This window comes from Podospora bellae-mahoneyi, chromosome 7 (assembly GCF_035222275.1).
Source record: "Podospora bellae-mahoneyi strain CBS 112042 chromosome 7, whole genome shotgun sequence".
In the NCBI taxonomy this organism is placed as follows: Eukaryota; Fungi; Ascomycota; class Sordariomycetes; order Sordariales; family Podosporaceae; genus Podospora; species Podospora bellae-mahoneyi.
In genome coordinates this window covers 1,408,562-1,430,694 of record NC_085886.1, presented here as the reverse complement: position 1 = coordinate 1,430,694, position 22,133 = coordinate 1,408,562, and the positions used below count along the sequence as shown (strand labels likewise).

At 53.3% G+C, this 22,133-nt stretch overlaps 7 protein-coding genes across 7 annotated transcripts; 3 read left to right on the top strand and 4 right to left on the bottom strand.

Moving 5' to 3' along the window:
- Positions 1-307: 307 nt before the first annotated feature.
- QC761_706170 (uncharacterized protein) lies at positions 308-3,742 on the top strand. Its single transcript, XM_062882176.1, has 3 exons — positions 308-1,040; positions 1,096-3,171; positions 3,262-3,742. Exons 1-3 carry the CDS (start codon positions 629-631, stop codon positions 3,417-3,419), a joined length of 2,646 nt encoding a protein of 881 aa, XP_062728184.1. The 5' UTR covers positions 308-628; the 3' UTR covers positions 3,420-3,742.
- A 2,234-nt stretch (positions 3,743-5,976) lies between these two features.
- QC761_706150 (uncharacterized protein) lies at positions 5,977-8,353 on the top strand. Its single transcript, XM_062882175.1, has 4 exons — positions 5,977-6,678; positions 6,736-7,890; positions 7,954-8,067; positions 8,120-8,353. The coding sequence occupies exons 1-4, from the start codon at positions 6,565-6,567 to the stop codon at positions 8,147-8,149; spliced, it is 1,413 nt and encodes a 470-aa protein (XP_062728183.1). The 5' UTR covers positions 5,977-6,564; the 3' UTR covers positions 8,150-8,353.
- On the bottom strand, positions 8,230-9,279 carry ATS1 (alpha tubulin suppressor; the record flags this gene model as incomplete). The annotated part of the gene is made up of 1 exon (XM_062882174.1): positions 8,230-9,279. The coding sequence occupies one exon, from the start codon at positions 9,277-9,279 to the stop codon at positions 8,230-8,232; it is 1,050 nt and encodes a 349-aa protein (XP_062728182.1).
- TYR1 (prephenate dehydrogenase (NADP(+))) lies at positions 9,262-11,833 on the top strand. The gene is given in 5 exon segments (XM_062882173.1): positions 9,262-9,320; positions 9,330-9,791; positions 10,123-10,261; positions 10,334-10,445; positions 10,513-11,833. Coding segments are annotated over 4 exon segments (1,416 nt in total). The 5' UTR covers positions 9,262-9,320; positions 9,330-9,681; the 3' UTR covers positions 11,568-11,833.
- A 112-nt stretch (positions 11,834-11,945) lies between these two features.
- On the bottom strand, positions 11,946-15,728 carry QC761_706120 (uncharacterized protein; the record flags this gene model as incomplete). Its single annotated transcript, XM_062882172.1, has 1 exon — positions 11,946-15,728. One exon carries the CDS (start codon positions 15,726-15,728, stop codon positions 11,946-11,948), a length of 3,783 nt encoding a protein of 1,260 aa, XP_062728180.1.
- Positions 15,729-16,410: 682 nt separating this feature from the next.
- On the bottom strand, positions 16,411-19,039 carry YBP1 (YAP1-binding protein 1). Its single transcript, XM_062882171.1, has 2 exons — positions 17,771-19,039; positions 16,411-17,714 (listed from the first exon to the last, which is right to left on the bottom strand). The coding sequence occupies exons 1-2, from the start codon at positions 18,668-18,670 to the stop codon at positions 16,680-16,682; spliced, it is 1,935 nt and encodes a 644-aa protein (XP_062728179.1). The 5' UTR covers positions 18,671-19,039; the 3' UTR covers positions 16,411-16,679.
- Positions 19,040-19,112: 73 nt separating this feature from the next.
- Positions 19,113-20,727, bottom strand: QC761_706100 (uncharacterized protein). The gene is made up of 2 exons (XM_062882170.1): positions 19,917-20,727; positions 19,113-19,862 (listed from the first exon to the last, which is right to left on the bottom strand). Exons 1-2 carry the CDS (start codon positions 20,549-20,551, stop codon positions 19,397-19,399), a joined length of 1,101 nt encoding a protein of 366 aa, XP_062728178.1. The 5' UTR covers positions 20,552-20,727; the 3' UTR covers positions 19,113-19,396.
- Positions 20,728-22,133: the final 1,406 nt, after the last annotated feature.

Below are 22,133 nucleotides of genomic sequence, written 5' to 3'. Positions count from 1 at the left end.
TCAAGGTATCAATCAGTATGAACCTTGAGTGTTTTTCGTCATGATTGATAAAGTGCGTACACAACAGGTGGGCATATGATGCGAAAAGAGAAATGTTTTGTCTGAAATAAAGACGCTCGGTATGACGGTCGGTCGCCTGTTGTGCCACACCGAGGCCCATCGGTAATCGAATTGGGTTTAGCGCGCTTGGGGGGGGGGGGTGGTTGAGTCCTGGGGCTTGGCGGTGGGCGGGAGAGGTGCAACGGTTCGGTCGCTGATTTGGGGATAGCGGGGAGGCTGAGGGGTGGTTCATGCCATTTCGTGGGATGGGATATGACCTACCTTTCCTTCTTCCCCCACGTTTTGGAGAGAATATACAGTTTATCATTTTTCAAACTTGGACACCGTATTCGTGGTCTTGTTGAACTGTTTTGTTGGGAGTATGTGATTTTCTTGTGTGAGATATTGAGCGGACGAACACTTTTTGCGACTGCGACTGAGGTACCTGTACGAAGTGCGACGACGTGATACCGCCCCGGTACATATCTTGAACGTCTATCCAAGCGCGCGCGCAAAAACCCATCACGTATATCTGGCACCGACAAGAAGAAGGCTTTAAGAAGATAACGGTACATTCTATACAGCAGCCATGGCCTCGGTTGCCTCCGCCACGGGAACCTCCCCCCTCTCGTCCGACTACAACCTCGATCCCGAAGACGAACAAGCCTTCTGGGCCGCCGTCCACACCACCATCGGCGATGGCACATCACCATCGCCGGTGGGCGCCGGCGCTGGAGGGGGGAGCTTCATGACCAGCCCGGCAAGTCTGAGCAACAGTTTGGGCAGTTCGTGGGCTATGCTGGGACAGACGAGTATTGGTGGTCCGGTGAGCCCGATCAACAGCCATGAACAGCTCAGTCAGGGGCAGGGGAGTAGTTACTCGGGGAGTTATGTTGACTTGGGGGGCGAGTTTTTGGGCGCGCAGGTCGGGGATGGGTTGGGACAAATGGGGGGGATGGGGACGGTGGGGAATATGGGAGGGGGTTTTATGTTTGATACAGGTGAGTAACGCTGATGGGATGAGATGGAAGAGGAGGGATGTTGATGTGATGGCAGATTTCGGATTGTATAACAGCGCCTTTTCGGGAGTTATTCCTGGGTTGGAGCAGATGCCGCAGCAACCGCAGCAGCAGCAACACCAACACCAACAACAGAGCTTTCTTGGGATGGAAGGGGTGGGAGAGATCAACTTTGATACCTCGGCACAGTCGGGACCTTGGGAGCCGTTTAACTTGAGAGCCGGACATACTACGCAGACGGTGATAACGACAACACCAGAGTTGATCAACAGGCCGACGATTACTACCGGGCCACCTAACAACAACAACAACCTGGTCACCAGCGCAAACTCCAGCCCAGGGATTTTCGTGATTGAAGATCCGAGTTTTGACTTTGAGACAATTTCACCTAGCCCGCCGAGTTATGTCGAGTATACGCCTAGTTTGAGCCCGCCGGCGAGCACACCGCCGAAGAGCCCCGGGATGGTGATCCGGTGGGAGCAGGGGGTTGTGGTGCCAGAGCAGCAGCAGCCAAAGACGGTGCCGATACCAGTGAGGAAGAGTAACAAAGGGCCATCGGGGAGTGCAGGGAATAGTTATCGAGTAACGAAGCGTAAGGCCAGCCCAACGGATTCGATGAGTTCCTCGACGTTGAGTGCGCGGCTGGCCGCTTCTCAGGGGCAGCTGCAGACTGCAAAGGGGAAGAGTAAATCACCAAGCCCGACGCCTTCGAGTTCGGGGAGCACTTCAGGACAGGCCAAGTTTTTGATTGTGACGCCGTCGACAATTAATGCGCATGCTCAAAGTCAGTCGACAAATCCAAACCAGCAGAGCAATCCCTTCGAGTGTTTCGAGGCGTTGAGACCTTCACAGCGTGGGAGGAAGGGACCGTTGGCGACGGACACCAAACAATCTGCCCTTCAAGTCCGACGAAAAGGCGCTTGTTTCTGTTGCCATGCCCGAAAGGTCAAATGCGATATGGAACGACCATGCCGCAACTGCGTCAAGCTCACCCATCAGGTTCCCCAAGCTGTCTGCTGGCAGTTCCCCGACTTCATGCCTGTTCTGTTTCCAGATTTCATCCGCCGCCACTTCCGCAAAGAAGAAATCACCCAATTCATCGAAACAAACGTCTCCTCCTTCACCCTCGACGGCGTCGAACGCCCCTGCACAGTCGAGCTCTTCTCCGGCCTCGGCCTCTCCGCCCGCCTCCAGATCAAAGCCAAGTTTTTTACTCCGCGATCTCTGTCAGCGGACGTCCTCCGGCATTACCACCTCCAAACAGGCCACAACACCGTCGACCTCCAAGCCCGCGGCTCAGCCCCCATCGGCCTTGACATCAAAGCCACCACCGGCGCCCAGAGAGAAGAACTCAAACGCAAGATCAAAGAGTACATCGCCTCCATCGTCTCCGAGCCAGAATACGCCTCCCTGGTCACCTCCAACCTTCGACACACCGACATACCCCGGAAAATCCTCTCCATCATCCACACCTACGCCCACAAAACCGACTCCGCCATCGTCAAGCGAGCGCTGGCGATCTACGCCATGCATTTTGTCCTGACCCGGCACCTCTGCCTCACACCCAACTCCATCACTTCTTTATCCCCCCTCCTTCCCCCCCTCGACCCGTCCAATCCGTGGGTCACACCCCGGTTGCTGAACCGCCAGCTCAAAGCCCTCATCGATGATATCCTGACCAGAGAAATGCAGCTCCTGTTCGAATCATTCTCCAAATCCCTCAAGCCTAAACTCCGCAAGGAATGGGCCCCTTGCCTAGCCGCCTTCTTAGTCCTCTGCCTCTTCATGGAAAGTGTCGAGACGGCAGCAGATAATTTTGTCATTTCTGACAATGAGATCTCTCTACGAAACGGGGAGAGGCCAACGTTGAAGAGGGGTTTCGCGCTGGGGGTGAACAGGGAGATTGAGCAGTTACCTTTCAGGCAGTTTGGCATCATGTTTCATATGGTGTATCAGACTTACTCGAGGGAGGTCAGCCAGAGGAGCTTTAACCCGCTCGAGGAGGGGTGGGTGGATGAGGCGAACAAGGTGGAGGATAAATTGTTGGGGAGGGAGGAGGAGGAGATGGTGAGGGGGTTGAGGAGGTTGATGAGCTTGGAGGATTATGATGCTTGTGAGTTTTTTTCTTTTTCTTTTTCTTTTTTTTTTTTCGTTTTCCTTAGAAAATGATGATGATGGGATGATGCTAACGGTGGGGAAATAGGGAGCGAACTTGATTTTTTGACGGCTGATCCGATCCTGCCAAACGTGGAGGAACACCCCTATCCAAGGGACGTCGGGTTCAACTACACGGGGAGGCTGGTGGCCAAGTTTTTGTTGAGCTTCCAGCAGGAAAAGTATATCACCGGGGAGAGCCCGTGAGATGGTCCATGAAGTGATGGAGACGGCAAGCATGTGATGATACTGCTGCCAGAAGAACACCAACAGCCAGCAGGACTGCTATTACAATCTTCCAGCAAGTGATGGTATTTTCAGGCGCAAGGAGGTTTGAGTTTATGGCTTTACGCCATTATGAAGGATACATGAACATATGGCACAAGTACCCATCCTCCTCATGACAGCATGGGAGCATGGATGGCATTTTGGGCAGGCAAATCATAGATATTTCTCTTTTCTCCATGTTTGATTGGCAAAATGACACACATAAAACAAATCATCAAAAACAATCTTCATATCACATCAAAATGTTTGTCCGTTTTAGTCCCGCTGACGCACTTCAAGTAACCTCGGCAGCAGGGTGGATAGGACTGGCTGTCTAGGCCGTTGGTTTTCTCTTCCACTGCGAACGATAAAAAACTAGTTAACCTGGTGTGCATTGATTAAAGGGCACACAGGTAGGCAAATCGTGGTGTTCGTCTTTCCGTCTTCTCTCATGTGTATATGTGTAGGGGGGTTATGGGGATGTGAAAAAGCTTGCTGGGGAAATCAAGCAACCAAAAAGAAAGCCTCAAGGTGGTGTGCAAGAACGCAAGGCAACTGCGTTCCCTCTCTTGTTTGAGGGGGAAAACAAGAAGAGAGCAATTGGAGCCGAGCCCGTCCTTCGTGATATGAAGGAAAGCCCGAGAGGAAATATCGAGTCGCGAATGGCGAGTGGGCTGGCGGGATTGCTTGCTGAAAATGGTGATTGTTGGTTTGTGTTTGTTGTTCAGGAAAAGTTTCGGAGAGGGAAGAATTGGCTGGCAGAGTTTTTGTAGGAGTGGGAGAGTGGGGCGTGGGCTGCGGGTGGTCTGAGCTTTAGGAGTGGGCCCTCGAAAAGGTATTGCTGATAAGATAAGATCTTGATGTGGCACCTTACCTGTTCTTGTCTCTGTGATGGGCTTTTCTAAGTTCGTCTTTTGAGGAGCGTCAAAATAAATCATTTTGTATGCTGCAGTAATAACTAAATTGCTGTCTATTCCTAGACATTACCCGCCGTATTAGACGCCATAACCACCTCAAAAGTCAATTATGCCCCTTTATTCTATGCGAATCTCTTTCCAACCGCCTTATCCAAACCTGCCCCTGACCTCTGTCCCAGAAACCCCAAAACTCAGTAGTACGAATAGTCATCCTCGTCCATCTCATCCCCGCCAGTGTCGTACGTGATATCAAAAGTCCCTCCGAAGTCCCGTTTCATAGACCTTGATATCCACTCCACCTCGCCTTTGTCAAGATGCGCATCTAACTTTTGAGATTGTATTGCTATTCGGAGGCCCTTGCGGGGGTTGCCATAATCGCTCCGATGACTGATCAAGACGTCCAGAAACTGAAAGATGCCATTCATTGTCAAGCGGGAAGGGCCGAGGATCGTCACCTACCGAAGCTTCTTAAGCCGGATGAGGTGAGCAAGATACTCGTCGGTGATCAGGTCGCCATTCAAATACAGCCCTTGAGATGCTCCAGGGAGGCGATGCTTATGGCAACATCCCGCATGGTGAATGTCGCTTTGGTGTTTAGCGTTTTGAGCCTCTCGAGCTTTCCGATCAGAGGGGCAAGTTCCGTGTAAAATTCATCAGGCGACGCAAATAGGTTATCCTCGATCCTCATGGTTAGGTTTGCAAGGTGTGGCTGGTTTCCGATGAAATACCAAAAGTCCGATCTATTGAGCTCAATGAGGTCGAGGTTCAAGCTTGTCAATTCCATGACAGGAGAGTCGTCCTCGATCATGCCGAGATTATTCTCGATCTTGAGGAGAAGGCCCGTTGCGTTTGACCCGCGAGCCAACAAAAGCTCGCGGAGTGAAGCACACTTTGAAAGCCACTCCGTCACTTCCTCAAAGTCGGCCGGGGGTGTCATAGTCTAGCCAGCCAAACCCTTCCACCATGTCGTTCTCTTCGATGGCCAACGTCGTGATTGCGAGGGAATGCCGAAGCTGGTGAAGAGACCTCAACGCGGTGGGGTTGAGGCGCATGAGGCAAAGTTTTTGGAGTGAACTTGAGTGCTGTTGCAAAGCCATGAAAGTCTCGTTTCCTACTTCGTTCCGGCTACTAATGACGAAGGTTTGCAGTGACTGTGGCTTGAGATCTCGCAAAAATTCGGCGAGCTGTTGATCGGCCTCGGGACCTTCGCAGCAGTGATATTGTCTTTTTGTAACAGAAGTTAACTCAGCACCGCTGATGAAAGCTTCAAGACAGCGATTAGCTTATAGGTAGTTGAAAGACGCGCACTTCTGGCGAAGAGCCTTTGCCACATCGGCTGTGAGTATAGAGCCATCCTCGACGAAGAGGGAAGTGAGGCTTGACAGCGATGATACCCATTTCATTAGGCTGGCTGCGGGGGAATAGTAACCATCAAGAGTTGTGAGCTGCACCAGCTTATCAGCCTGCTTGGCAGCGGCCCGGATGTAGCGTATGATCGAGTTGGCAGCCACAATCACGACTTTGTCAAGATTCCGTTTCTTACCCTTACGATTGGACCTTGAAAGAATCGAGCTTTGAGGGCCGCGTTGTTTTGTGAAAAATCATCAAGGACGTAGTGAAGATGGCCGAGCTCGAAAGACATGAATGATCCAGCAACAATAGGGTTAGCGAGGTTCGTCGGGACTTGATGCGATGAGGGACCTCCATAGACAAACGGAGGCTTCGCTGCCCGCAAGTTAGTGGAAGACGGGTGATTGGTCGTGTATACTGTACAACATAGGCAGAGCCAACCGTGCCAGACCTCGATCGATACGAGCACAAGTATAAAGCGTCCCAAAATCACAGTCTGCCGCCAGTTGCTCGACCACCATCAACCAGATGTCCCGAGGGAGGAGTGGCCTAGGTGGTATCGTGGCCACCATTGAGTCTGGGGCTGAACAATGAGTTTTGAAAGTAGTTGGAACTGATGAGGCTGAAGGCACCATGTCGAGAACGCGTCGCGGGACACGTGCCTTGAGCACTAACTTTCAGGGACTTTTGCGCTAACTGGCGCCTTCCTTTAGTGAGAATTGTTTAGGTAACCCCACCAATCGCACATCACTGCCTGTCTTGGAGCTTGTCCACCAACTTTATTCAGTCTTCATCATCCTCAACACCTCAAAGGCAAGATGGTGGTGCTCAACTTCACTCTGAGTGAAGATGGCGTGGCCGTGCTCCACGATGCATTGGCATGCATGTTCAAGTTCAGTGACGAGGTCTGTCTCGAGGCCAGGAAGGAAAAGGTTTGGTGTTCTGCCTGCTTGGAAGACGAGGGGTTGCATTAACAGGTTTGCCTGCAGCTTATGTTAACAACGCTGAACATCTCCAAATCGGCTTATGTTTGCTATTCCTTCGCCGCAACCCGCTTCTTCTCCGGGTACAAATTCGAGGGAAGCCCCCAGTACCGCGAGAAGTTCTCATGCCAGCTCTACATCAAGTCCCTACTCGCCATCTTTAGAACGCGGCAGGGTGGCGGCGAGACTGCCTACGGGAGAGACGCCTCCATTGAACGCTGCGACGTAGCCATTGACGATGGCGTTGGCAAGAAAAGCCGTCTTGTTGCTAGGGTTTCTTTTAGGAACGGGATCACTGCCTCGCATATTCTCCCATACGAAGTCAAAGCACCCACCCACGCAAAGTTCAACAAGCAAGAGGCAAGAAACCAATGGGCCATCTCTTCCAAAACACTTCGCCAGCTCATGGACCATTTCGGACCAGGCATTGAGCTCCTCGACATCAACACAGATGAGGACAGCAACCTCGTCAACTTTACATGCTTCACCGAAAAGGTCCAGAAACGGGGCGGCGCTAACAACGAGACCGTCCTCAAAAAGCCCCTTCACACCAACATCGCGGTCGAGATGGACGAGTTCGACAATGTCCAGGTTGAGGACAAACTCCACATCATTATCAGCGTCAAGGACTTTCGCGCCATCCTCCAGCATGCTCAGATTACCAGCGGAGAGCTAGCCACAAGCTACAGCAACCCAGGCCGTCCCATGAAGTTATACTACGCAGCTGATGGCATCCTGTGCGAGTTTATCTTGATGACTGTTGGCGAGAAAGATGCCAGAGAACCAAGGCAAAAGACCGCCCGCCCAAATGCCTCTGCAAAGACTCCCAGGCCAGAGCTTGACGCGGCATCACACAGAGCTAGTTCAATGTCCACTAGTGGCCGCCAGCAAGCTCTGCCAGACCCAACCCCGCAAACCGTGGCCCAACCGCCACAACAGCCACAAAATCCAACATCGTCGAGGCCTCGCCCTCCACCGGCATTTCACCTCCGCCCGCCACAGCAGCCACCCCCGGGGACGGCACAGTCGGAGGACTCCCTGTTTATGGGACCGGCGCCCCATGAGCTGGACGATGACCGGCAGTGGGAGCCTATCAATCCTGACGAAGGCGAGGAAGAGGAGGAGAATGCCAGGTTGGAGTGGAACTCTACCAGTGATCCGGTTCGTTGCTACACACGATGACCTCTTACCATTCGAGGGGACCTACTGACTCTCTTGTCACAGAATATATCCACTCTGCGTATTAATAGTTACCTGCAGAAATCCTCCACCAGCACAGAGGACACTCCATCTGATTGTTTGGTGTCAGGACTCGATCCAACCCAGCGCCTTTCACAGGTATGCTCAATTCCCCTCTTCCTCCTGCGGACTCAACTGACGATAACCTTAGGTCCGTAAATTCGGCTTGTTCACCGATTAATGACAGCATTTGCATCTCGGCGTTCCGCGGTGTTCGGCTGTTGTTCTCATCACTGATACCATATCTCGCATCTTTGCTATTTACCTCCTTTTCTCAAAGGCAATCCAACTCGTGGCGCACCCTGCCCCTAGAGCTGTAACCTCATGATCCTCCAAGTTGTATTCATCCGGGATTTGAATGACATTCGCCCTCTCCTTGTTGCTCTCCTCAAGTGATCCACAGTTGCCATGTTCTCCCCAGCCCCAAGCTAGGACTTTGCCGTCTCTTGTCAATGCCAGGGCATGCTCACTCCCAACAGCAATCTTTTCCACTGGCCCAATGTCCGATGGGGCAAGTTGCTGGTGGTCATCCCTTCCCCAGCTGATGAGGGATCCGTCCTCTTTTAACAGGATGACGCTCCCCCAGCTAGCACCAGCGTCCTTCCAACCTTTTAGATCTGAGGGGGCGTTGGATTTAATCGCGAATTTATCTGATCCTAATACCAGAAACTCTCCTGTTTGAGGAGGGCCAAGGAGGAGGGTGAATTCCTTCCCGCAAAGGGCTTTCACCACAGGGAAAGGACAGGATACTAACCTTGGTGAAGACACCGCGGGTGATGGTTCAGGACCTAGCTGGCCTTTACGACCTGCGCCCCAACCGTAGACTTGGCCGTTGTTCAGGACAGCAACGGCGTGGGACATGCTGGCCGATATAGAGACGATTGTTGTGTTCGAGGGTGGAAAGTTGGGGATGGGTTGGAAGGAGGTGGCCGAGGTGATGCCGGAGCCGAGGGCAAGTTCACCTTTTGTTCCGTGGCCGTGGACCCATATCTGGGAGGGGGTGGCTATGTGGGAGGCGGACCAGGTTGCTGAGATGGATCTTATTGGGGTTGGGGGAGGTGTTGGAAGGGGTGGAGGGGTGAAGGTTGGGGTGATTTTGTTGTTGTTGTGAGAGTCGCCTGAGTAGAGGACTTGGTTGTTGGTGAGGAGGAGGAGGGTGTGGTTCCCTCCTGCGGCTATTTGGGCGACTGAGCTGGGGAGGGTTGAGGAGGGGTGGTGGGTGAAGACGAGGGAGGGGGAGGAGACGTCTTCTTGGTGGGAGAGGCCCAGTTGGCCTGAGCCGTTGGAGCCGAATGATAGGAGGGTGGTCATTTGAGTGAGGTTGTTGGTTAATAGGGTGAGTGTAAGTGGTGATGTCTCTGATGTCTCGGGAAGCTTAACCCTGATGACCAAGGTCTTGTCATGTGCGCTCCACAGTGTACACTGTCTGCCAGATCCAAGTGGGGCCGTGGGGCGTCGCGAGCACGGTGGGAGCCCCACCTTGAGCAAGCTTAAATTTCAGTTCCAGTCAGAAATTTTCTTTAACTTCTCTTCAACTCGCAACAACAATAGCAACAGCAGCCGAGCCAGCTTTGCATTCTTTGCACGCTTTCTTCCCCACTTTGAGAGACAAGCTGGGAGTTCTGCGCAGTTGCCCTCCTGAGGATGTGATCTTTGCCATCGAGGAGTATCCCTTGCTTTGCAATACCGTTTTCGCTCGGAAGAGAAACAACAATGGCGACGGCATCCGAGTTCGCGTGGTCGAAAGACTTCACCATCGGCCTCATCGGCATGGGCGACATGGGCAGGATGTATGCCCGCCGACTGGCCAGCGCTGGATGGAGGTAATGCTTGTTCTCTCGACTTTCTTCGACTAACCATCATTGAGCGACTTTAGCTCTTCCCCAAATGGTACGTTTCCTTCCTTCTTTTCGACACCAGCACAATCTCCCCTCCTCCCAATACAATGATGACTTGAGTGCATTTGGCTAGAGTATCGTTCGTGGTGCTGTCGGTCACCCATTCTGGGCCCGGGGGTTACTGCGGACTTTCCATGATGAAAAATCTCAGCTACCTAATTTTTTTCGTCTGACCGTATTACCTTCACTCAACCTTTTTATCACTGTCGATTTTTGTGGGATTCCCCGCTAACATTGGCTCTCAGATTTCTTCCAGTTTCCACGTTCCAATTCAGAACTTTGGTCGGATATGGTTGGCTAATCGTTGCGTTCTTTTTCTTTTGTTTCTTTTTAGAGTCATGGCCTGCGATAGAGAAGAAAAATTTGAAGAGCTTGCCAAGGAATTTGCAGACAATGTACGATGTGATTTTCCAATCTTTCTAACCTTGGCTGCTGTTAGCCAGTTGCTGAGATGTTTGTGTCTATAGACCAATATTCAAATTCTCCGCAACGGCCACCTTGTTTCGCGAGCGAGCAATTATATCATCTACAGCGTCGAGGCGGCCGCCATTGGTCGTGTAGTCGAACAGTTCGGTCCATGTGTGTCCCATCCATCATCTTCATCATCATGTCCCATCCGGTTCCTTACATGTTTTGTGGTCTATAGCAACCCGTCTAGGCGCCATAGTCGGAGGCCAAACCTCCTGCAAAGACCCTGAGATCAAAGCATTTGAGTCCTACCTCCCATCCGACGTCGACATCGTTTCTTGTCATTCCCTCCACGGCCCCAACGTCGACCCCCGCGGGCAACCTTTAGTCCTGATCAAACACCGCGCCTCTGACGAATCTTTCCAGAAAGTCGAATCTGTCTTGTCATGCCTCAACTCTACACACGTCTACCTCACAGCCAAAGAGCACGACCGCATCACGGCCGACACCCAAGCCGTCACCCACGCCGCCTTCCTCTCCATGGGCAAAGCCTGGCACGCCAACCGCCAGTTCCCCTGGGAGGAAGGATCTCGCTACATCGGCGGGATCGAAAACGTGAAAATCAACCTCATGCTGAGGATCTACGCCCAAAAGTGGCACGTCTACGCCGGCTTAGCGATCCTCAACCCAGAGGCGCACAAGCAGATTGGGCAGTTTGCCCGGTCGAGTACTGAGTTGTTTTACCTCATGCTTGAGGGCAGATCCGATGAGTTGCGTGAGAGGGTGTACAAAGCCAAAGAAAAAGTCTTTGGCGCCGAGGGGAGCCCCAAGTGGGCGGAGAGGCCGCTGCTAAAGGAGGAGCTTCTTGATCGGTTTTCACTTAATAAACCCTCTGGGGGAAAGGGAGGGGGGAGGGGGCTGCCGAATAATCATCTTAGTTTGCTGGCCATGGTCGACTGCTGGTCTGCGCTGGGAATCGTGCCCTACGACCACATGATTTGCTCGACGCCTCTCTTTCGGCTTTGGCTGGGCGTGGCGGAGCATCTGTTCAGGACCCCAGGGTTGCTGGATGAGTGTTTGCGGGTGGGGATTGAAGACAAGAGCTTCAGGAGGGACGATTTGCAGTTTGCGATTGCCGCGGCCGGTTGGGCAGAATGTGTCAGTCTGAGGCAGTTTGACACTTGGAGGGAGAGGTTCGCCGTGACGCAAAAGTTCTTTGAGCCGAGATTCAAGGGGGCCGTGGAGGTGGGGCAGGCCATGATTAAGGCTGTGTTGGAGAGCGAGAAGGAGTAGTGGTGGGAGGGCATCCATAGCACTGAGATTTGTTTAGCATTGAGGTTACTTCGGGCTGGTTCAATGTGCTGGTTGTAATGATGTTTCCTATGTTGATTTATCGAGCACCAAGAGAGATCCATGATCTTTGGCCATCAAACCCAACACCAGGAACTAACTACTTCATCACAATATTGCAATCATTCTCCTAGGACTCGAATGTAGAATTAGGTATTACTTTGTCCACCAGCTATATCTCTCCACTTATCACTACAAAAAAGAAAACGGGGTATCCTCATATTGCTTATTTCAACCTCTGCCTTTCCAAAACTCCCAACGCACCGCAGCCAAAACAAAAGCAGCGCACCGCAAACAACTCCAGCAGTCTCAAAGCGGCCCCTAAGGCCTAACCTCAATAGCCTCCATCGTCAGCCTATTCTCCTCCTTATTCTTTGCAATCGCCGGCGTGGCCACCGAGAACGGATTCTCCTTCATATCCTCCTCCTTCTCCTCCTTCTTTTCCTCACCCATCACTACCTCCCCATCAACCTTGCTCCCACTACCCACCCCATTCATCTCCAACGGACTAGGAACCTTCGTCCTAGCAGTCTCAGCATCCGCCTCCCTTTTCCCAACCCCCGCAAAGTCCTTATTTTCCGTACTCTCCAACATGTTCGACTGCCCATTCTCAACCGCAACAGGACTATGACCCGCCCCCCTCTCCTTCTCCACCCGCTCCAAAACAACATCCATATCCTCCCCCTTCTTCAGCGCCTCCAACGCCTTCTCCGCAACCTCCACACTCTCAAACACCACGTCCCATTCCTTTCTCTTTCGGCGCCTCCTCGCCTTCCCTCCAAGCTTAGCCTTGATGCTCCTCCCCCGCTTCTTCTTCTTCTCCTGCTTGACCATCTCGTCCCACAACTTCCACATCACCGACCACCCCTTCACCGCCTCTTTGCTCAACCTCGCCTTTTCTTCCTCGCTCAACGCCTCCGTGTCTCGTTCACCCTGAACAATCCTCGCCCGCCTGATGTACTTGATCGGCTGCTTCCCCCGTTCAGCTTGCTTGACCACTCCCTTGAGCGTGTACCCAACCGGCCCAATGACAGCAGCCAGGTCCTTGAGCACAAGCCCTGTAAGTCCCATACCCACGCCCCTTGCAAACCCACCAAGGCCACCTTCTTTTGCTCCGCGGTAGGGGAGGCGAACGACGCCCGTGACGCCGTCGTAGATGCCGTACGCGAATTCATTTCTGGCTGCTTTGAGACCTGATTTCATCCCAGTAACGCGGATGGGTCGCCGGACGGTGTCGTCTCCATAAAGTCTAGGGGCGTTGTGGAAGCCTTGAGCGAGGGCCAAGCTGAGGTCGACAGGGGCTTTGGCGATGGCGGAGGCCGATTTGAGGGCGCCACGACCGACATGATGAGCTACTTCCTCTGCCGGGTTGGAGCGTACAGAAGAAGAGTCCGATCTCCGGTCGTCAATGGCATGAGTAGTAGCAGTCTCAGCTTGAGGTGGCTCCTCCCCATCCCCCTCGTCATTCCCGTTCTGCTGCTGCTGCTGCTGCTGCCTCTTGTCATCCTTCCTCTTCTTCCTCTTCCCCTTCTCCTTATCCTTCCGCTTCTTAGCACTCTTCGCAACCCGATACGGCACCCCCCCAATCCCCCCAAAAACATTCCCAACCGTCCCCATGATCGACCCCGCCACACCCGTCACCGGCTCCCCCGGCCCCTCAAAATCATTCCACTCGTTATGTCTCAACAACCTCAGCTTCTTCCAGCTCACCAGCCCCCTCTCCACCAACATTTCCGCCGCAATAGGGCTCAACCTCAACCCCGTCTCCTTCATCCGCCAAACCGCCACCTGATCCGGCAGAATCGAACACCTCATCGAGCTCCTCCCCCCTCCCTTCACCTCTCTCTGAATCAACAACCCCTTATGGAAGGCCTCACAAGCATTCTCCGCCCCGTCCCCCTCCCGTTCAATATCCCTCGCAATCTTCTCCGCCGCCTCCCTAGCCTCATCCCTCAAACAAAACTTGATCCCCTCCGCCAACTTCTCCGCCGTCAGCTCCTTATACGGCACCGCCTCCGGCCCAGCCCCCGCATTGCCAACCATGCTCCCCCAAAAATGCTGATCCCCAAAAAACGGCACAATCATCGTCGGCTTCCCACACTTCAACGCGATCGCCGTCGTCCCCGCCCCTCCATGGATGACACACGCCTTCACCCTAGGGAACAGCCAGTCATGAGGCGTATTATCAAGCATATACACATCCTCGGGAACATCCAACTTGTCCCCCCCCAGTCCTCCCCACCCCTTACTAACCAACGCCCTCACACCCGCCAACTCCACCGCCTCAAAGATCATCTCGGTGAACCTCTCCGGGTCATCCACAACAATGCTCCCAAACCCAATATACACCACCGGCTTCTCATCCACCCTCTCCTCCCCCTCCCCACCACCCTGATCGCTTCTCCCCAAAAACCTCTCGAGCTCCCCCGGCGGCTTAAAATTATCTGCCAGCTCCAAAAACACAAACCCCGCCACCTCCACCTCCTCCCCCCAATCCCCCGGCTTCGGCACCAACCCCGGACTCCAAAGATACGTAAACGGCACATGCAACCGATACGTCGCCCCGGGAGCCCAGAGCGTGCTCACCGGATCCAGCCCCAGCGTCCCAACCCTAAACTCATTCACCAAGTCTCCCAAACCCTGCCACACCATCATCTCCACCAACGGGTAACTGATAAAGTTCGTATACCCCTCCTCCACATTGCTCCTCTTAATGCTCGCCAGCGGATGCGGGAACGCCTGCGTCGGGGTATAAGGAAAAGTAAACATCAAGTGCAACGGAATCCCCAGCGCCTCGGCGCAGTGAATGTGCGCAAAGCTCGGCGGGTTCGCAATGATCGCATCCGCCACGAACGGGTCCCGCTTGCCCATCATCTTGATGTTCTTCACGTCGTGCTCGTCGTCGGTGGCGTTGATGCACGCCTTCCAAAACCCCTGAAACATCTCCGCCATGGCCGCCCGCCGCTTCTGTATGTCCCCCGCCTTGACCGACGACAAGGTCGGAATCATGCCCGGGTTCTTCACCATGAAGCTCATCAGCTCAGACGGGTCCCCCCCGACAGAAAAAAACTCCAGTCCAGAGTCCTGCTCGACAAAGTCCCTAAAGGCGGGGTGGGTGGCAATACGGACGCGGTGTCCGTACTTCTCCTTGAGGATCTTCCCAATCTTGAGAAACGGTTGTGCGTCACCCCGGGAGCCAATGACCATGATCACGATGTTGAGTTTGGGTGGTTTGAGCGACTTGATATCGATCGTGGAAGCGGTCCGTTTCCGGGTGGGAACCCCCTTGAAGTGGGCGGCGACCGACTTGGAGGATTCAGAGTCTGAACCGCCCGGGGGCGGCTTCAGTGGCACCATGTGCTTTGCTGCGGTCCCGAGAGCTTTGGCTAGATACCCCGTCTGGGAGGTGTCCTTGACAGAAATGCTCAGCCGGCCGTCGCGCTTGGAGACCTTGCCGCGGGTTTTGTAGTGAGGGTTTCCGATCTTGAAGCGGCGGTATCGGTCTTCTTCTTCCTCGGGGGTTGGTTTCTTGGATTTCTTCTTGTGCTTCTTTTTGTTGGAAAGCTGGGTATGGTAGTCTTCTTCGTCGTCGGAAGAAGAAGAAGAGGAGTCGCTGCTGCTAGAATAGTCTACTCCAGGGGGAATCGCCGAAAGATTCGTGCCGGCTCGACGAGGGGGAGCAGGCATGGTGAAGGTTTTGTCGGGTTGGGGGAATTCGGTGGCCCAGTTTCGAGCTTGGGGGCGAGGGGAGGCTGTTCTGTCTGTTGGTTCTGTCTGGACCTTGCGAGGTTGTTCGACTTTTGGTTCCTCCGCTTGCTGCTTCCCTTTTGCCTCCCGCTGCCCCCCCTTTTCCCTATCTTGATTCGGTTCGGACATGGTGGTAGTCTTTGGTGAGGGCGATGTAGAAGGCGAATCTCCTGACACAGGAGAGAGAGTTGCAGGTGGGACGTAGGTGGGATACACAATGTGGTTATCGGCATCACGGACAACAGTAACCTGCTGGCCGTTTTGGGTCTCGGTAACTAGCCTGAGGTTTCCATCTTTGGTCTCGGCCTCGGTGGGCAGATGGCCTCCTGGGCTTGGGGACTCAAAGTCTCCCGTCATGGTGGAGAGTCGTGTCGTCGACGTCCGTGTTGTCGAGGTACGTGCAATTGGATTTGCTAGTTGATGTGCAAGAGAGAGAGCGCCGACCGCTCAGATCAAAAAGCCGATCAAATCCGCTGAGGTGGTTGTGGTGTTTTGTTATTGCAAAGTGAAAGAAAATAAAAGCATCAGCCAAGGAGGGAAACAGCAAGGTCACAAATGCTCGCCCGGCAACGCGTGTTCCTGACACAGGACAAAGTCGCCGTTGTGTAGCCGTAAGTGTTTGGCGCGTGTCGTTGCCCCTCGATGGTGCTGGGTGTGGTGTCACTGGTGCCAACGCTTTTTTTTTATAAAAAAAAAACAGCCGCTCGGACGAACTCGGCCTTTTATTCTAGGTATTAGGTCCTTCGCTGCAAGATATTTTCCCTCGCAATCGAGCAACCAACAGGAATTGCTCCATTGTGTATGTACAATCGCGGTCTGTACGAGAACGGGAGCACTTATAAGAATGACATCATAACGGTTTACCTGCAGGGAAACGGCTTTTTGGTTCGCTGTGGCTCGGCGCTAGCGATTGGAGTCACGGCCCGGGTGTTTGTGCCACCCCTGCCCCACTCTCAACCCAGGCCCCTGGAGGAAATGCTCCTGAACTTGCTCAGGGGCCGCAATGAACGTTGCCAAGATGAATGCTCCTTCTTGATCTTGATTTTGGCCAAGCTCAGGGTCAAGATGTTGGCCCAAGTGCTTCGATCTCCCTGTCCTAACAAGTCTTCTTCATCGACACCATCACCCGGAACAATCCGTTTAGTATTCACAAGTAGCAATATCTCCTACAGAACCAGTTCATCATATGTCTCTTATCCCTCGTCCCCCACATTATTACCGTCGCTCCCATTTGCGCCACCTAGTTCACCTCACAATCGTCAATATGTGCCCAACCCGATGATAGATACTCAGTCAACGACAGTATGCTCATACACCCTTCCCACCAGTGAATCCCTCCTTCGCAGCAAGATCCTCCAACCTCCCCTTCAACACGGCCAGTTCACCCTCCAACGGCCCCAACTCTACATCAGAGCTCTTGCTCTCCTTTTGAACCCTCTCGATGCTCTCTAGCAGCGGCTCAAACCAGCGCTGCCTGACCGTCGCATCCATGTTCGCCGGCAGCACGGCCTTCCATTTCTCTGGACTGGACCAGAGGAATAATCCCAAGTTCACTGCCTGCATGAGGAATGGTGCGTTGGTCACCAGATACTCGACCACTTCCTCCAGATTGGTATCCTCCACCAAAAAGTCCAGGTTTGGAAAGACCACATATTGCACCGTTTCCAGAGCCTGCGGTGTTGAAAAAGCGGTTGCTTGGTGAAGCTTTTCCGTGGACGCTGCGATCAACTCCTCTCTCAGCCAGGTGATCGCTCTCGCTTTGAGCGAGGCAAATGTGCAATTCTCCAACAAATCGTACAAGACCTTCAAGCGGTCATCATCTGATGGATCAGAATGGAGTACCTGCCCAGCCAGTGTGCTGGCTGCGTTGCGAACGTGAAGCTTGGGATGAAATAGCGCGATAAGTGTGACGAGGTGAATATACCGCATAAAATCCGAGGTAGGATCTTCTGGAGATGTTGTAGGATTTGTGAGCGGGGTGTTGGGGTTCGCCGAGACAAACTTGTTCGCATGCAGCCAGAAGCCGATTGTGACAAGGGCCTCTACTGTGCCTGGCGACTGTTGAATCTGGGCATGCGCATCATCTTGAAGGAATTTGTCCAGGACGGCATAGTGGTCTGGGAAGATGTTCATCTCTGGCTGTGGGTGGTCGGCGTCAAAGATTGTCGACGAGAAGACCCAGTAGGCTACGAGACAAACAGCTCCTCCTGTAGAAAGCTTGACCTGGCTTGCTGACTCAAAGTCCTCTGAGCCAGCCAGCGGATTCTCATGTAAAGGTCCTTCACACACATGCTTCAGGAACGTCCTGGAGCATGACCTCAGTCCAAGATCGCCAATCAGCGCCTAGATATCATGTCAGCTCTCGGGTCAGTCAACATCTTCAAGGAACAGAAACATACCACCAAATTCCCCACAATCCCATCCTTAGCCAACAACCCCTCCTCCTCCCTAAAAGCCCCCATCAACGTCCTCCTCCCCGGCACAGTCCTCTCCGGCTCATAAAACTCAACCAGCCTCCCCGCCCACGCCAAATCATTCCCATTCGCGTACCTCTCCAACACGCACGTGGCAAAACTCAACAACAGCTTCTGCTGCAGCTCCGTCTCATCCGGATCCTCCGTCTTTGCCTCGCCCTCCTTCCCATCATCCGCCTCCGGATCAGGCGCATTCTTCCCCCTATCCCCCCGAGCGTCCAAGTTGGTCACATTCACGCTCGACTTCCTGCTCGGCAACGGTGGCCTCGCCCTCTTCCCACTCAGACTATGCACCAAATTGATCACCGCAGCCGTCATCTCTTCACTCCCCGCCTCATAAGCCCCCAGCACCGTCTGCAGCGTCTGCGCCAGGAAGCGAGAGGGATACTTGGTCTTGATTCTTCCGTGTAGGATCGCCAGCATCCCCATTAGGGTGATGAATTTCTCTGTTTTCGTCACATCGCCCTCCTTCTTCTCCTTTGTGGTTTCAGCTTCATCATCTGCTTCGTAGCCCTCCTCTTCGCCTAAGAGTTCGAGTGTTTCGAGAACCTTGAGGATGACCTCTCGGGGGTTGCCAAGGCGCGCGATCGTCTCGAGGCATGATGACGAGCCGGGGAGGGAGACGAGGTTGTATACCAGGTCCCAGCCGATTTCTTGCGTGAGACCAGCATCTTGAAGGACTTCGTTGAGGGTTGGGAGGACCTCTGGGGAGAGGTTCGACTCGACGATGGTGAGATAGGTGAAGCGGTCGGTGGCGGGAGGGCGGGCGTCGCGGATGGCGGTGATGGCTTTGGAGGGGTCGCGGTCGAGTTCGGTGGTTGCCATGTTGGCTGTTCGCGGGGTGATATGTGCGGTTAATGGAGAGAGAGCGTGTAGGACAATCAAGTCGGAGAGGAGAGGGAAATGGGAAAGATTCAAAGTCAACCGGAAGCTCTGGATGAGTGTCAAGTCGAGGACGGCAGTGATGGATCGCAGCGGAGTGTGTCGCCTGCCTGGAGCAAGTTGAGCAAGCCAACCACGGGAACCCCGCACTCCACTCTTGCTGCTTTGCTTCAGGAGCTGCCCCTCCACTTGCGCGACGAGACAGCGTGTTTGATTTTGGATGGAGCTTGTCCAATGGATGCTTCCAAGGAACCAAATACGGGGTCGTATCGTTGCATGAGCTTGCCAATGGATTCTGGGCGGTGTGACAGTTGGGACGGCGTTGCTGAGTCTAGACTTTTGATGTCCTATCAAAATGCCCTATGACGTCGGTGTTGGTGACGGGCCTAGAACTCCACAATCCTGACCACCTCGGTTTACTATCTGTCACCACCCCTAACAGTATACAAGAAGATGTTTGAAAGGTATCAATTCATATGTCATAGTATCCTGAACATACCCCATCACCCATCGATCCAATCCATTTGACCACAGGCAACCCGCAAGAGAGTAAACACTAGACACCACGACCTCCCTCGAGCCTTGTTTTCCTTCATCCCTGAAACCACTCAAACGCCCCATCTCCCGAGGTATCCAGAAAAATAACAAAATAGAAAAGATCGCATCTTCTTATGTCCCACCAGGCAAAGGTAAGTCCCCTCCCCCATTAAACTCCGTATCCTCCACCGCAAACATCCAATGTCCCGCCAAATTCGGCTCCCCCAACCGACTCTTCAGATAGCAGACATGTTTCCCCCCCTGCTCCCCCCATCCGGAACCGACGCACCCTTTCTGTTTGGCACACGAATCTATACACTCCGCCATGGTATCAACTCTCACATCATACATATCCGTCGCCCCATTACCAACATTGTAATCCCTCCCACAAAACAGTAGAAATTTCCGATCATTTGACGGGGTCATAGGCGAAGAATAGAGAGTGAGGTTCTGAACAGGGCACGATATGTCGGCGGGTATCAGCTCGCTCTTGTTGGTAGACTCGGGGTTCGTGACGGTGGAGGCGTTGAAAAGGGGTACTGGGAGGGTTCGAACGGGTGTTGATGGTGAGGTAGATTGTGATGGTGTTGGCGGTTGTCTACGAAAGATTAATTTGATGCAGCACAAAACGAGGATGGAGGAGAAAACTTACGCTTCCTTGGAGTTCTTGTTTCCCAACGAGACTCCTACACCAACACCGGCTGCTATCGCTATCACGGCGAGAGATATCCCAGTCGCAAGGATAATCCAAAATGACTGTCGTTTGACTCCGCATATCATCTCTCTTTTCCTTCTTCCGTCGAGTCCCTCGCCTGGCAAAGGTGGCAGTGATGGCCCGGCGACAAACGGGTTGCCCGAATCAACACTGCCTTGGCCCCTCCCATTCGGCCCTCCTCTTGAAGTCGTACTGCTGTATGCTGTTCCGGGCCTACTCGGCCTATGCATCCCCGGTGTCACCATTTCCGTCCCGGGTATCGGCGGTGGTCCCCCAAAACCATAGTTTGGTATTGGCGGTGGTGGCGGGCTGTTGGTACTGTCGAACACCTTGCCGTATCCCAATGATAGGTTTCCTACCTTCTCCCATGCCTTGAGATCCTCAAAGCCTGTGCCAGGCGAACCGATTGGAACTGGCCCAGTGCCTGGAGCCACTTCAAGCGTGGAGTGGGTGGCAACCTCAAGGCCGGGCTGGGTGTCATGTTCAGTGAACTGTGGACGTTCGGCGAGCTCGATGCCGTGGCCTTGAAGCAGTTCGTCTCGAGGATCCAGCGGTGGCCGTGGTGAATCCATGATGTGTCCTTTTCTCCTCTTCCCTCTTTTGAATGATGTCGCCCGTATTTGGTCGCCTATACTCGATGTCTTGGCGAAGATGAGGCTTTCATGATCACTGCGGTATTTCCTGCCCAGCGATTGCAGTCACGTCAAAACATAAAGACAAGAAAATAACGAGAGAATTGAACGAGTGTAATTGGCGATAGCAATTCAAAAAAGGCAAAGAAACAAACCAGGAGTGAAAAAAGGGCGTAAATCGTAAGCAGAGCCTTGGAAGGGGGTCCTCTTGAGATTAAGATCGAAAAGGGAAAGTGTGTCAGCAACCACCACAACCACAAACCACAAACCACAAACCGCGCCGCTCCTCGTCCATTTTATCAAACCCCCTTGTCTTCCAGGTTCTTCAGGATGCCCATCAATCAAGACCAGGGCATCTCACGCAACGTTGGATTTGGTTCCAGTTAACGTCCGTACGTAGTATGTCAAGTACGACCATGCTTGCGATACCAAGTTCAGTACACCAGAGAAAGCCCCCAATCGCCTCGTCTCCTCTTCTTCAAGAAGAAAAAGGCCAAAAGGGCTTTGCCTCCCCCCAGATTTTCAGCCCCCAGGCCACCGCAGTTCTCTGTGTGTGTTGACAATGTGATGGAGGAAGGAATCAACACACAGGAAGAGGAGCTGACGAGCAGAGCCCCACAGAAGTGCACATGTAATCAGTTAGCGCTGTCAGCCTGTACGAGCGATGCAATCCTACCAGTCGCCACTTCATCTTGGCTTTTCGCTGCCATAGTGAAGCCAAAAAGGCCGTCGGGAAGCACCATGCTAGCCAGAACTAGCGTCGAGAAACGGCCTCTGAGTTTGGAGATCAACAGAAGAGAAACCAACATCTCAAAAGTTGGAAACCTACGATACTGCCAAGCACTGACCCACCCGCTACCCGCCGCTAGGTACCCAAGCTTTCAGGGGCCACCCCCGCTGTCATTCAGGAACCGGGGATCCCCGGGAAACAGCCCTACACCACCTCAACCTGGAAGCACAGGTAAGGCTTCTTCTACGTCTCTCTTCTTCTGATAACTCATATCTTCGTGGTGCCTCTTCGTCGAACCGACATCCCCAAAGAAATCTTGATCTCACGGTGCGGCACGGCGCACAGAAGACCACCTAGCTTCCGACCTCCCATCCTCTATCGCCAACATCACCTCTTCTGACCCAGCAGGTTATACAGTGCGGCTCTTCTCCCTCAACTACCCAATCTTCCCTTGGTAGCCAACCCAATTTCTGGTTCCCCTGCCATCTTCAAATCTTCCCAACCACCCTCCCCTCCGGTCCAGTTCCGAATAACCAACCTCCCGACCTAGCACCAGGCTCTACATACACCTGGTGTTTGTTTCAGGGTTAGTCTCCCGGTCACATGTACATAAGGTAGCGGCGTCCAAGCGCCTCGATTCCACACCCACATCACGCATGCTCAAAAAAAGGGAATCACAGCCTCCGAGGCACATGCCATAGTTCCAAGTTAGACGTCATAGAAAATCTGCAAGCACTCAAGCTGTACCTGCATATGCAGACGCGGAAAAATCTGCCGTTTCTCCATCCCATA

Coding starts and splice junctions, on each gene's coding strand:
- QC761_706150 (XM_062882175.1), top strand. CDS start 6,565: ATGGTGGTGCTCAACTTCACTCTGAGTGAAGATGGCGTGGCCGTGCTC. Junction 7,891..7,953: donor GGAACTCTACCAGTGATCCG/GTTCGTTGCTAC, acceptor CTCTTGTCACAG/AATATATCCACTCTGCGTAT. Junction 8,068..8,119: donor CAACCCAGCGCCTTTCACAG/GTATGCTCAATT, acceptor CGATAACCTTAG/GTCCGTAAATTCGGCTTGTT.
- QC761_706100 (XM_062882170.1), bottom strand. CDS start 20,551: ATGGATTCACCACGGCCACCGCTGGATCCTCGAGACGAACTGCTTCAA. Junction 19,863..19,916: donor AACAAGAACTCCAAGGAAGC/GTAAGTTTTCTC, acceptor AATCTTTCGTAG/ACAACCGCCAACACCATCAC.
- YBP1 (XM_062882171.1), bottom strand. CDS start 18,670: ATGGCAACCACCGAACTCGACCGCGACCCCTCCAAAGCCATCACCGCC. Junction 17,715..17,770: donor GGATTGTGGGGAATTTGGTG/GTATGTTTCTGT, acceptor CATGATATCTAG/GCGCTGATTGGCGATCTTGG.
- QC761_706170 (XM_062882176.1), top strand. CDS start 629: ATGGCCTCGGTTGCCTCCGCCACGGGAACCTCCCCCCTCTCGTCCGAC. Junction 1,041..1,095: donor GGGTTTTATGTTTGATACAG/GTGAGTAACGCT, acceptor ATGTGATGGCAG/ATTTCGGATTGTATAACAGC. Junction 3,172..3,261: donor CTTGGAGGATTATGATGCTT/GTGAGTTTTTTT, acceptor GTGGGGAAATAG/GGAGCGAACTTGATTTTTTG.